At 38.4% G+C, this 14,147-nt stretch overlaps 1 protein-coding gene across 1 annotated transcript in view; it reads right to left on the bottom strand.

The window, feature by feature from the left end:
- Positions 1-1,952: 1,952 nt before the first annotated feature.
- Positions 1,953-14,147, bottom strand: part of LOC107291133 — a 67,335-nt gene continuing 55,140 nt past the window's right edge. The window contains exons 5-9 of the mRNA XM_015820095.1: positions 12,315-12,529; positions 9,415-9,545; positions 7,353-7,480; positions 6,369-6,486; positions 1,953-2,181 (exon numbers count right to left, since the gene is read on the bottom strand). Of these exons, the coding sequence (XP_015675581.1) occupies positions 2,001-2,181; positions 6,369-6,486; positions 7,353-7,480; positions 9,415-9,545; positions 12,315-12,529 (773 nt within the window). The 3' untranslated portion in view covers positions 1,953-2,000. The remainder of the gene's footprint in view (positions 2,182-6,368; positions 6,487-7,352; positions 7,481-9,414; positions 9,546-12,314; positions 12,530-14,147) is intronic.

The raw sequence follows: 14,147 nt of genomic DNA on the forward strand, positions 1-14,147 counted from the left end.
TCAGGATGGTCCTCTAGTGGCTTATGAAATGTAAGTTTTCTTCTCATACTGATAGCAGCATGATAGACTGGTTGTAAAGTAGCTGTTAATTATCCATGGGACACTTGGCATGAAAGCAGATTGATACTGACCAGTGTCAAATGTCATTTACCTCACTGTTAGTTCCATAAAGCTTAATAGGGCTTCTAAGATTGCATGTAGGACAAGAACAGTCTTTTTGCTTATAATGCTTTACTCTTGGGAGTATCTTGTATTCAAACACATTATATTTCTCCCACTATACATTATGTTCTGCTATGATGAGGAAAACACTATACAGAAGGAACACTTTCTCCATGTTGCCCTGGGGGTTCCAAATGATGTTTAATCAGGATCATCCTTGTCAACTCTCAGCCAAATGCTAAGGATTCTCAGATTCTAGGCATACTGACTTCTGGGATGAGGCACATTTGAGAAATTCAAAGTCACCATTCAGTTTTATCCTAGATGTTCAATAGTCTATGAAGGATGAAAGTTTAATCTACTCCTGTGGATTCTGTAATGTTCTGAGTTAGAATTGGTTCAACAACATTGAGGGCCTGGTCCAACTGAAATTATAGAAATTGTCACTTTTTATTGAAAACTGCACTGAACGCTATATGTCCACCTTTACAATAAACAAATACAGTAACGGTAATACACTAAAACAAAACATTTCTGGTAGCCATTGGTTCTGGTTTTGTTTTGTTTGGGACAGCTTTTAAAACTTTTATCACAGAAACAGAATGTACCCATACAAAGGCTCAGAATAAGCCATCTTTTTCAACAAAAAGGTGATGTTTCACAAAAGACTATGAATATAACATGTAACTAGTTGATACAAATCTAATAGGATTTGTTAAAATCAGTCACATCTAATAACACATTTTGAAGTGTTCTTGTATAAAATACCACATGAAGAAAAGAAGACTTCAATGTCTAAAAAAGTGGGTTTTGTTCATACAGTCTGACAAGTTACCATAAAAAGTGTTTTTTTCCTGAGACATAAGGAAATGCAACATTCTTGAATCCTTTCCAGCTCAAGACTTTTCCACTCAATAAAATAGCTGTGGATTTAAAACTGAGAAAAATATATTTGAATATAAATGTGAGACTTAACACTTTTTTTTGCATCATCAACATGTGTTATTTAATGTACAGCTACTTTATTAAGTGTATCTTGTAGGAGAAGCATCAATTTCTGTGAAAAAGGCAGCAAGTTAACGTAGGCCTTTTCCTCTCTCCAAACTATATAACTCTAATTAAACTTGAATAGCATCCCTCCAGTAAATTAGTGGCTACAGATAACTGTAACAAGCAAAGTTTTCTCCCCCGTGTGTGGGTCATCTTTCCTCAAGGTGTAAAAAGAGAAGCCAGGTGACTTGAGTAAGGAAAGGGCTGAAGTCACAGGATGGCATCCTCTCTATTATCGTGTATGCTTTGTTAGGGCTGTTAGACATGCTCTAAGTCAGGGGTCCTCAACCTTGGCAACTTTAGGACTTGTGGACTTCAACTCCCAGAATTCCTCAGCCAGCAAAGCTGGCTGAGAGATTCTGGGAGTTGAAGTCCACAAGTCTTAAAGTTGCCAAGGTTGAGAACCCCTGCTCTAAGTAATAGATACTTCAATCAGCTGTTTTTCCCCCAAAGGGGAACATAGAAGATACATATATTATTCTTGTGATTGATGTAAAGATGAAGGAACTTAAATAAAAATAACAGAAGCTGATCAGTAATGTTATCAAATCCTAGTTTTCAGTGCTTCAGTAAGCAGATGACTTCTTCTGTTTCCCCCTCCCTCCCTTAAGTCTTGACTCCTATCTTTTAATTGTTGTTGTTGTTGTTGTCGTCGTCGTTAACACTGGAACATCATGATGCATCTGTCCAAAATGAACCTTAACAAATTTTGTATCAAATTCCTTTCAGTTTGTCATTTTCTTTTCCAATGTCTCTTGGTCCCAAATTGGAGTGCTTTAAATTGTCTGCTATTGCTCATTTGGATGTTCCCTGTTGTCTCCATGTTTTGAGGGCTGGTTGGGAGATGGAGCTTGAGAAGGGTGTGCCACAGTTGGAAGATTGTGAGTAACTGGAATCCCTCCTGGGATGATACCTTCCATAGCTGCTGGAATTCCACCTGGAGTAACACTCATCATTCCTGGTGGATATCTAGAAAGAAATCGATTTTTAATTAGAAGAAAATAAATGCAAACATGTTCTATTGAAAAAGCTATGCTGTAAAGGCCCAAGGGTAGGGGAATCCCCTAGGAAAATTATTTTCCAAATAATTACAGTAATAACATCTATTTCAATACTTTCAAGATAGCTCTTTAAAAATGCTTTATTCATGTTATTTTAGAAACCTGTGCAAACAGCCAGAATATATATCCCAGCATTTGAAGAAGCAAACTTACTTGAACCCAAAGCTGTGTTATTTTTTACATCTATTCTCAAAAGATATGACAGAAACAGTGGTCAAACTTTTGCTATTGGAAGAAAAAACAAAAGAATGGAAAGTGAAAGATTTTATGCACAGGATGAACAGTCTTCTCTTTTAGGAAACACTTTAAAGAATATAAAGGGAGAGCCTGGCTTAATTTGGAATTATCTAGATGAGATGGGTGAACACATAAGCCTAATAAATAAAAATAAATAAATGTAACAATGTTTAATTCATTCTAGTTTGTAAATTAATTGAAAAATAATGGTCACCTAAAATGCATACTTTAAAATTGATTGAATGTTTAAATTTATACAGAAGTTCATAAAGTTACAAGTAATTCTAAACAAAACTAATACTAGTGAATTATGTTCCTTCAAATTTATTTCCAGTATAATCAAAATAAGAAAGCCAGATGAAGTTCTGGTGTTCCTTAGCCAAAAAAAAGCCAGCTTGCTCTCTCTCAACTAGGGGGAGAGAAATTGAAAAACAACTTGAAAGATGGTGCTGGCAAACCACTTCTAAAAAATGTTGCCAAGAAAACTGCATGAACCTGTTGGTTCAGTCACCTTGAATCAAGATTAACTTGAAAGATCATAACAATGTAATCAAAACGGTTGCCAACCTTTTCAAAACATCTACTGGCAATCTTTGACTTCAGCGATCATTCAAAGGCTCTGAATGAATGGTGATTACAACACCTCCTTGGACTTCAGGCAGTCCCAGAACTTATGCCTGGTTGCAGCGATGTGCAATTACGTGATCAGCATTTGCAACCTTCCCTGAGGGCTTCCCCAGAAAGTCAATGTGGAAGCTGGCAGAGAAGGCTGCAAGTTGAAGGGTAAGTCTCCCCTACCCATGTGCCACTTTGTCCTTGTGCCACACCAGCCACTTGCACACCCCTCATACCCTCCCTGACTCACACCTCTTGCCCAACCTGTGTCACAACCTGATGCACTCTCTCTATCCCATGCTTCTCATGCACCCCCTTCATACTCTTCCCAACCTGCATTTTTGTACCTCTTCCTCAATCCATACTACACCCTTGTGCACCCTCCATGACTTGCACCTCTTATGCTCTCTCCCCAACTCTTGCCACACCTTCTCTGCATTCCTTTGACCTCCCTTGTTCTGTTCACAACCTAGCAGCAGCTATTTACCTGCCTGCTGACCTGGGACTTGCAACTTCCTGCTGGCTTCCCCACTGACTTTGATTGTGGGAAGCTGGCAAGAAATTGCCTTATCAATGTGGTCAGTCAAGTGTGATGCCACGTGACTGCATCGCTTTAGCAGTGATAGCTGGGACTATCATAACCCCAGGACCGCACAGTTCATTGATCAAAGACTTCACATGACCATGACATGGGAAGAGGTGGAAGTCTCAGGCAAACAGATGGGTGACAGCTATGGGTGGGCATGTGCTATGGAGCAAAAACAGGTACATGGGTAAGTACTATGGAGAAGACGCAGGAGTGCCTATGAAATGTACGGAGTATGGGTGGGTGTCGGGTGAGCAAAAAAGCAGCAGGACTGGCAGTGACTTGTAATCTTCCCCTAGCTTCTCCATTGACTTTGCTTGTGGGAAGCCGGTAGAGAAGATTTCAAATGGTGATCACATAACCACAACTTACATTGCAACTGTCCCATCTGCAAGCCAGTTGCCATGCACTCAGATCATGGATCATATGACTATGAGGATGCTGCACTGGCTGCAACTTCGTGGATTGGACATATATCCTCGTTTATCATCACCATAATTTAGAAGGCTTGCTGAATGAGCTTTCACAGGGGAAGCCTATCTGTATTACATAATTGTTGTTTGGAAAATATAGATTACTAAATGGATTGTATCAATCTTTATGGAACATCCAAAAATAAAGCAAAACATCACTGTTTGCATAACTTTTTTGTACTGAAAGTGGACTAGAGGTTTGTTTCTGGGGTCTGTAATTTAAGTTTGGATCCATCTTGCATTGGAATGAAACCTCTTAGAAAAAAACAAATCCCCATTTTCAAATATTATACACCTGTGCGCACACATATGTGTGTGTGTACATTCACATTCTTTTGTGTGGTTTTCTATTATATCTAAAATATATTGTAGGTTCCTGGATTTACAGGGATAATTGAAAAATAAAATCTTACAAAGCCAGTTTTGAAAGACTGAGACTTTGTAATTTACTTTCTCTAATAAAAGGTTCTGCTCTCAGTTTATTTGAGAAGAAGGAAAGTTAATAGAATCATAGAGTTGTAAAAAGCCATCAAGTTCAATTGCCATTCCATGCAAGAATCTGAATTAAATAATCCAGGACGGACAGCTGTCTAACCTTCCCTTAAACAAATCCTCTTAGATTCTATTATATCAAATTGTTCTTGGGCTTAGACATTTTTGCCCCCTAACGTTTAACTAGAAACTGCACAATATAACTTCAATCTGTTACTACATATTGTGCCTTGTAAAATAATAAAGGTCAGACCTTGGTCTTCACTGTTACAACTTTTTTTGTTACTTGAAGGGTACTATTGTATTTTCCAGATTGTCTTCTCTGAGTCAAATGCTTCCCCCTCCCCCCGTTCCTATTAATTCCAATGACGAATAAGAAACTACAGAGGATCAATGGAAATCTTCCTTATTCCCTACTTAGTCTAAACCAGGGGGGTCTTCAAACTTGGCCCTTTTTATGATTTGTGGACTTCTACTCCCAGAATTCCTCAGCCAGCGTGCCTGGATGAGGAATTCTAGGAGTTGAAGTCCACAAGTCATAAAAAGGCCAAGTTTGAAGACGCCTGGTCTAAACTTTGCCTACAGATTATATTTCAAGAGTATATTCATAGCAACAGATATGTGGATTAGCCATGGACATCTCTGATAAATAAAAACTGAAAGTTGATGCATCGCTTCAACTGAATGTTCCTATCTCAAACCAGCAAGGCATCTAGTGGAGAGGATGATGGCCCATAGAGATGAATATATCATGTAAGAATTGTCTATTCTTTTCATTAGAATTTTATCACCTTTGCAAAATAGGTGCATTTACATCTGATGACATCAATGATGAGCAAGATAAGGCCATTTCAAAGTTGTTGGATTATAATTGCCCTCATCCTTCATCTCCCCAAGTTCTACCATGCTGGAATATTGTTCCATACAGGGTTATTATAATATGCATGATATTATAAGCAAGCCAAATTATACCAAATATATTTTATGTTTTTAAAGTAATAAAACAGTTCTAAAATTGTGCTAAAAAGTTTGCTATTTTTTTTTTAAAAATCACCCAAATGGCAGAAAACTTTGACTATTTCTAGACTTTTGAGTTAAATATTAACTAGTTGATATTTGTAAGTATAAATGTCTTGGGTGAGAGACTTGGGTCCCTCTTAGTTCTATACGTTCAAAGTTATTTAAATTATCTAGTGGAACAAGGTATAATGGAATAAATTGGTATTCAAATCATGGAAAATCTTTTGAGAAATATAAAACAGAGATGAACAACAGTTTCTAAGTGAAGTCATTGTGACATGATCTCAGATGATGGCCTGGATTTCAAAAGAAAAACGTCTGACATATTTCAACATTTCTTTGGCTGTTGAACTTTGGGAACCTGGCAAACACTTTAATGCCAATGTTGTGTCTTTAATGCTTTTATGATAGGGACTCAGAGAAAGATTTTAATGAAAATCATATCTCAGAACTGTCTACCACTTCTTGATTAGGTTACAATAATAAGCATCTTCTGTGGATGGAACTTCCAAAACACCAAAGCTGAAGGATTACTACCACCCACTCAGAAATCTTAGATTTTGAGTTAACTCATTCTTCAAGCCCCTTTTGTTGAATAGACAGAATTTATCAAAAGAAAGAAAAAGAAAGAAAGAAAAAAGAAAAGAAAAAGGATTCTTTTCTTCATTTTACCTGTATGTGGCACCATTGAGCTCTGGATGAATTGCTTGCTGATCTATTACTGACCAAGGAGAATTTGTGACAAAGAATTCCTTGTTCACACAATTCCGTAGGCTTTCGGGGATGCGACCTGAAATCAGAATAATTAGAATACATAATAATTACTCTTATTATGTAGCAGACTACATCAAATGTTCTGTTTTTCCACAATGCTTTAATTGGGGATTGGGGGAATATTTTTCCAGACTCCATTCCAATTTGGGATGGTGTTCAAAACTAAGGAAGCTAGTGGAAGTTGCCTGAAGGTGAAACAGTATGCAACAGTGTATTTGTTTGTTTAATATAATTGCCAAGGATCACGCTGTTTTAAAGGGTTAGATTTTAAAACTTTCCATCCCTTTGCTCTGCCGCTGTTTTATAAGCCCCTTTGGAGCACACAGTTTCAACTTGCTCTCAGCTTTACTCAGCTGTTGAAGAGATGCTGTATCATGTACCTTATTAGCCAAGTAATTGATAGGGGAATGGCAAATTCATATGCGGTGTAAAAGTGGCTGACAAAATATTAACACTGATTTATCAAAATGTGATAGCCTTTCCACCCGCCAGAAAAATATTCAGCTTTCATTCCATGAAAGTGGAGATAACATCCTTGCTAGAGAACACCCTTGCTATACTGATAGATATAATGATCAAGTCTTATTCTAGTCTTAGACCTGGTTTGATATCTATCATGCTGCCAAAACCTGGTTTAAAACAAGAAACAAAACCAAAGCCACCCCTCCCAGGGCTAAAAACATCACCTATAACCCTCAACTGTCCTAGAAACTCAGAGACCGATTTCTAATCTCAAACAAAAGAGGGCAGCAGAAATATTCAGGCAAGGATATTTTCTGTCTCGGGAGGTTTTCAGGATCAGAAACATTTGCATACAATATTCAGCCCAGCTGTAAGGGAGGAGGCGTTGAACCTTGCCTAGAGCAAAGCACATTAGGGTACCTGTGATCGCTCGGCGTATCTCTGTTGCAGCAGCTTCTCTCATCTCTAGTGACGCCTGTTCACTGTACCAAGCAGTATGTGGAGTACAAATTAAATTGGGCGCATCTTTCAGGGGCCCTTGAGCAAAGCTGCAAAAACATTTTAGAGACAAGATTTTTTTTTTTAAAAAAAGCCCTGAATGAAATGCCAACAGAGAATCCCATTTCACCATATCTTTGCTTTCCTTCAATAATGGGTGATGGATGGAAACCAGAAGTCTCGTTCCAGTTTAACCACTCACCTCTAAACAAAATGGGGGCTGATATAAAAATAATTTTATAATGTTTTCCAAGCATAATAAAAGACAAGGTTTAACAAATTCCCCAAGGAAAATCATTTCTAATCCAATTTTTTAGGACTTGGGGCAGATTAAGATGTTATATGCAATCAAATTGGATATGACAGGGACGCCAGATGTGTTTTATTCGTATGTCTGCCCAGATACATGAAATCTAAGTGAGTGTTGCAATTTTCTTCTAACTGGTATGGAAAAATCTGTTAGAATAGAAAGAGGGCAGAAAAGTAAGCTGTGGAGGGCGATGGTCTCAAGCCTCTCCTTTAAGTACCACAGTGTAGCAATAGAGTACATTGTTGTATTGTCATTTGCTCTTTTATATTGCTAGTACTATTATGGTTTTAGACAATGCTTCTGTTGTTTGTCCTACAATATGAAACTTATTATCAGAATTATTCTCAACAGAAGGTCAGGAACATGGTGAGGCTCAACATGGTGAGGCTGATGAAGTACTCTGGATAACCAAAACATTTTACTGAGGGGCGGGGGGAAGGTTTCTCCAGCTTTCTATAATTTAATGCACTTATCCGCATAACACGTGAACCCATTTACATAATACCTTTTACATTTTCAGTTTAGAAATGCCGTAGATAATTCATAGGTTTATAGCAACACTTGGACCCACATCTTCCTTGAAGCAGCACTGCATGTATCTTATTGCAAATAATAGCACGTGGATAATTTGGTTCTTTCAATAACCATATTTTTTTTCTGGACCTGAATCCAATACCTCACAGAGTCTAACTAAGCAGATGGCCAGATTCCATGCAGAAGCGATACTTTTGTTCTTGAAGCTATGGGGAGTCACAAATCACTGACCTTTGCCTCTGATGACTACTTCTTTTCCTGCTTGGAAGGAGCTGCAATTCTAGTAGAGAGGGTCACTTTTCACTTTAAAATGCAAGCTTGTGCCATAATACAAATGTTCTTCTTAAAGGAACGCCTTTTGTTTTTGATGAAAGGGACTACAATAGATTCCTCATAGAAAATCCTGAAGAACTCAGGAGAGACTATTAGATGTACCACTTCTGTTATAGAAAATGCAACTTTTACAGCTAACGGAGTCCATTAGCAAAGCCAATTATAGCCCCAGTTTTTGCAGCTCAATAACAACAGGCTCACATTGATCTTTAAAACTTTTCAGCAGCTTTCTAAAATTTTTATGAAGTTTTATTTCTGAAAATTAATGCTTTTCATCTTACTAAGGACAATGCCTGTTTTTTGTTTTTTTTGATCTATAAGATAACTTGGACAGAATTTGCTTTCAGCAGGATTTCTCAATTTTAGCAACTTTAACATGTGGACTTCAACTCTCAGAATTCCTCAGCCAGTCTGCTTGCTTGCTGGTTAGTGAATTATAGGAACTGGGAAGTCTAAAGTTGAGAAACTCCAGCTTAGACCATAGGTAAGGAACCTAGAGGTTATGTTTCCATATCCCAGCACTCTGATATTTTGATGGCTCATTTTTCTTCTATTTTTTTTCTGCAAAGGAAATGTTGATGTGAGTATATGGGTAGGTGGCCTCTAGGCTACAAACTGTTCCCATGCTCTTTCTTGAAGTACAGTATCATCCCAAAAGCAAAACGTTTAGTCAAAAAATTCAGCTCTACACCTTCTGGTGATATCAAAGCATTTATAAATGGCCTCCTGAATTGTTCTAAAGACCTCCAATTTTTTAAGTATTGCCCAGATCAGGCAGGCTACAATACAATGTCTTCTAATATTTACCTAAATGGTTCTGATTCATGAACATCCAGTGCTGCCCCTCGTATCCTTCCTTCCTTCAGAGCTTGGGTTAAGGCCTTTTCATCCACCAGACCACCACGCGCTGTGTTTACCAAAAAAGCTCCCTGCCTCATCTGAGAGGAAACAAGAAGAAAAGACCATTCCACAATTTAAAGATTTTTTGCTGGGTTTCTCACCCTACTATAACAGCATTAACATCTACTTCAGAATCTCTTCTGAAACCATTCGGGATTATAAAATGAATGAGATGGTGTCTATAAACAGATGTTGGACAACTGTAATTTACTCTTTGAAAACTGATGCATTTTTATTATTAAGTCTTTCTCTGAGCCAAGGAACATCATGCATTTTATTCCTCTCACCCAAGAGTGAGAATAGATTTTCAGCTTGTTTACAGAACCACGTTGAGATCTGCCTTTATTTTTAGGGTGGAAATACAGATGGTCTTCAACTTCTGATCACAATTGGAAACCGGACATTCTGTTGTACGTCATTATGGTTATTAGTCAAGTCAGATTTTTGTGGCGGTTGATAAATGAGTCACATGGTTGTTAAGAAAATCCAGCTTCTCCAATGGGCATTATTTGTTGGATGTCCCAAATTGTGATCACCTGATTATGGAGATGATGCTACTGTCATAAATGTGAGTACAGACTGTAAGTTAACTTTTCAGCACTGTTATAATATTGAACTATTATGAAATGAACAATCATAAGTTAAGGTCTATCTGTAGATAATCAGTACATGCCACAAAGTGTGTCACTGCACTGGAAGCAAATGCTGTGAGCTCTGGAATTGGTGCTCTAGATTTTTCTGGATTTGATGGAGCCAGCATAGTGTAATGATTAAGGTGCTGGAGCAAGAACAGGGAGAACCAGCTTCTAATCCATCCTCAGTCATAGAGGTACACTGAATGACTTTGGGCCACTCACTCTTACTGTGGAGAAAAAAACCTTAGCAGTTGCTTTATGTTCCTCATCTTGAGCTTCTGAATGATGAAATATAAACCTAATAAACAAAAATACATATGGCTAACCTAATAACTGAGATTGCCCCCAAACTTCATATGGTTCCCAACACAACCCTATTTAAATGAGCTCTTATGCCCAAACTCTGGATTACACTGAAGCTTTTGTGTGATACTCTTTTTTTTCAAGCCATTGTTATTTTTCCCATTTTTTTTGTTTTAATTACATTCTGTTGTTACTGCTGTATTTGGTAAACTGCCCGAAGTTATAGCAGATTGGAGTGATCTATACATTTTATAAATAAATAAGTAGGGAAAATGGGAATTGTTAACCAATCCTGCTCTAAGGACAATAATTACATAAGCAAGAAACAATGCTCAGGTTTAGTCTATGAATTAACTTTAGAAAGATCACAACATTTATACAGAAAGTTCTAAAATTCTCTCTGAATTACCTTGGTATTCAAACTCAATGCATTATTCTGAATACTTCACTATGGTAAATAAGCCTACAAAGATTGGCTGCCCTCTCCCTGGAAATACTACCTTTTTACACGTGTACTTTGTGTCTCCAAGGTGCTTTCCTAGGTTACTATATGTTGCACAAAAATGCATTTGTTATTTGTGTGTTCCTTGATCTCAAAATCAAAGCAGCATTTGGCGAAAACAATGGGATTGAATTAGACCTGTGCAGCCATAAAAGAGAAATTAGCCTCTGATTAACCTGATGATGTTCTGGAGGTATAATACCAGGTTATCGGTAGTCCTGGACATATGACCACAATTGGGACCAGAATCTGTCATTGAGTGAAGTAGTCACTAAGCAAGATACTATGTGACTACTTTGCTCAATGACTGTAATCCCAGTATTCTAGATGCAATCATTAAGCAATCTTGTAGGTTTTTAAAACAGATGGGAGTCCTCAAGAAGCGGGGAGGGGAGGCCCTGGGTGGTCCAGCTTGAGGTGTGTGTGTGTATGCTGTGGATAAGGCTCCATTCTGGGCCTGAAAATATTGCTTTGATTTTGCAGGGAGAATTATCCCCAGAGCACAGAGACCAAGCAGGATTTTCGGTCCCTAGGGATAGATATTCTGCGTTGAAAAAGATAAGAGGATTTTCAGTCCTGAAGAAGAGAGGCAGTGCTATAGGTTAAGGAGCACAGGGTACCTCAAAGGAGGAGGCCCAGTGCAGGCTGTACCCTGAGAGGATGTTGTAAACAAGTCTCTTCATTCTGGGGCTGAAAATCTTTCAGGTCTGAAAATCTACTTGGAATTTGACATGGATCTTTTTCAGCCAGCCCCTAGAGATTAAAGGAGTTATCTGGGCAGGTGGCAGCAACTTGCAACTTTCCCTTGCCAGCTTCCCTACTGACTTTCCGGGAAGGTTACTAGTTAATGCTTATCTTGGGTTGTCGGGGGCTTCTGACTGGCTACATAAATGCAGCCAGTCTTTCTTCTGCTGGTTTGAAGGGCTTCCTCGGATCAAATGGAAGGGCCGCTGCCCCTACGTGGTTGACGAAGGTTCCCTTCTTCTTTGTTACCTCTCCAGGGTGACTTTAGATCCTTTTAGGGTCCCCAGCAGAGCAAAATCGGACATAGAAAATGGAACCCAGTTTTTCTGTGCCCGTTACAACACGACGTCTAACCCAGAAGTCTGTACATGACTTATTTTTCTATTTGATTATTCTTGTTTTTTAACGTCTAAAGCACCCAGAATAATCTGGAATTGGATGGCCTCTAAATCATATAAGCAAACAAAATCTAAGCTACCCAAGAATAAAAATGCATACAATTTCTATCTGCCTCTGCTCGGGTCTCCTCAATGCCAAAAAAAAATCCGGTCGAATGACACAAATTTCTGAATCTCATCCCATGAAGTAATGGAATACTCTCTTTCCTCTCCATTTAGATTTACCTGCTTAATCGTAAAATCATTGATCAGGTGATGATTATGTTCATTGAGGTTACAGTGTAATGATACGCAGTCACTCTGGTACAGCAGATCCTGAAGTGTGTAGACTCGCTGAACCCCCAGGGACCTTTCAATCCCATCTTGCAGGTATGGGTCATAAAAGATCACATTGAATCCAAATGCTTTGGCTCGAACAGCTACTGCTTGTGCAGTGCGACCTATATAAAAAAGACAAACAAGAAACCACACACACATAGACACAGACGCGTGAATCAGACAGGTGTAGTAACAGACTTGATAATGTGGCAGTACTTTCAGCATTAAGTATAGACCGAAACAACTGACTACCAAATACATTTTCCTATCATAATCAAGGCATTTGTGCTACAAGGAAACTCCCCTATTATTTATTTATCAATAGGTTGTCCATTCCATAGTTTTGGGCAACTTCTAAAACTATATTCCTATCATTAAAGGTGGACTTTGAACACTTTTAAAAGACTAACAGGGACTGGATAAAGAGGGGCGTTTTAAGTCCCTTCCTAAACTATAATAAGGAGGGATGAATTTCAACTCTAATGGCCAATTTATTCCACAATAAAGAGGTGCCAATATTTTTACATGCTTAGAAAAGACTTTCATTTTCTCTCCTTCCCTTCCTGCTGGTAGAACTTAAATCTCCAAGAGATAAATTGTCTTGGCTGTCGTTGAAGGTCAAACATGGACCGTGTAATGCAGCGTGTACAAGGGCATTACAAGAATCTGCCTTTAGAATATAGGGAGCTATGGTATTTTTCAAAAAGGTCCATTAAATATTTGCCACTGCACTTCAGAAGCAATTAATTTGAATAAATTCAGCTATGTGCATGGAGAAGTAGGTCCCAGCTTTAATGGAGAGCATGGTGCACTAATCAGCTGGGTAATGTTGAATTCTCAAATTGGAGGGTGGGAAAAGGAAAGAGACAGAGACTCCTGGGAACTCAACGCCAAGTAATAATGTTTTTCCAAAGTACCAGAATGGAATTGGATGCATCCAAACAGGTTTAAAATCACCAAACCAAAACAATGCTCTGCATCCAGCCACACTCAAAGCCCTGTATGGCTTTTCAGTTCTGATCACCAGCAAGAAAGCAGGTTAAGGAACTCTTATTACAAATGACTTTGGTACAACAGTAGAATGACAACCCCCCTCTGAGCCTTATTTATTAGAAGAGCAACTTGTTTGCTGTAGGGGTTTTTCTCTCCCCCCTCCCCATTTCCCCCTTCCTTCTGCACTCTTACTGAATGGCTATTTAATTGGGCATGACTAAGACAACTGTCATGGTTTGGAAGCAAAGGTTTAATAAGGCTCTTCTGATAAAGAGGGACAGCTGCAATGCAATCAGCAGGTCATTATCCACAATGTCATTCCAATTCAATGTCATTGCTGGTCTCAACTAAGTTCCACATCAAGATGCATTTTTCTTAAATGTAGAAAAAGGCAGAGAACCAGGCCTACACGTGCAAAACTGGGTCTCAGAATATAATAATAGAAGTTCTATGGGAGTGACTAGAGGAAAAACTCCCTTTTCTGACACACTGTATTTAGGCGCAGATGGAAAGGCAGAGACACACCCATATTTGATTGCCAGTACTCATTAATGGGATAAATGTGCACTTCAGTTTCTGTGAGGAAAAAAACCCTAAAAAATCCAAATCTGTACCTCCCTCCTCTCGAGAAGCAAGCTACAAATGACTATTAATTTATAGTCAATTATTCTAAGCACATAAACCACAGGGATAGATGGTCCAAAAGTGAGAGACTCCAAGCATATAGTTAAAGAATAGGAGACCAAT

Source organism: Protobothrops mucrosquamatus, unplaced genomic scaffold (genome assembly GCF_001527695.2).
Source record: "Protobothrops mucrosquamatus isolate PMUCROS unplaced genomic scaffold, P.Mucros_1.0 scaffold1062, whole genome shotgun sequence".
NCBI lineage: Eukaryota > Metazoa > Chordata > Lepidosauria > Squamata > Viperidae > Protobothrops > Protobothrops mucrosquamatus.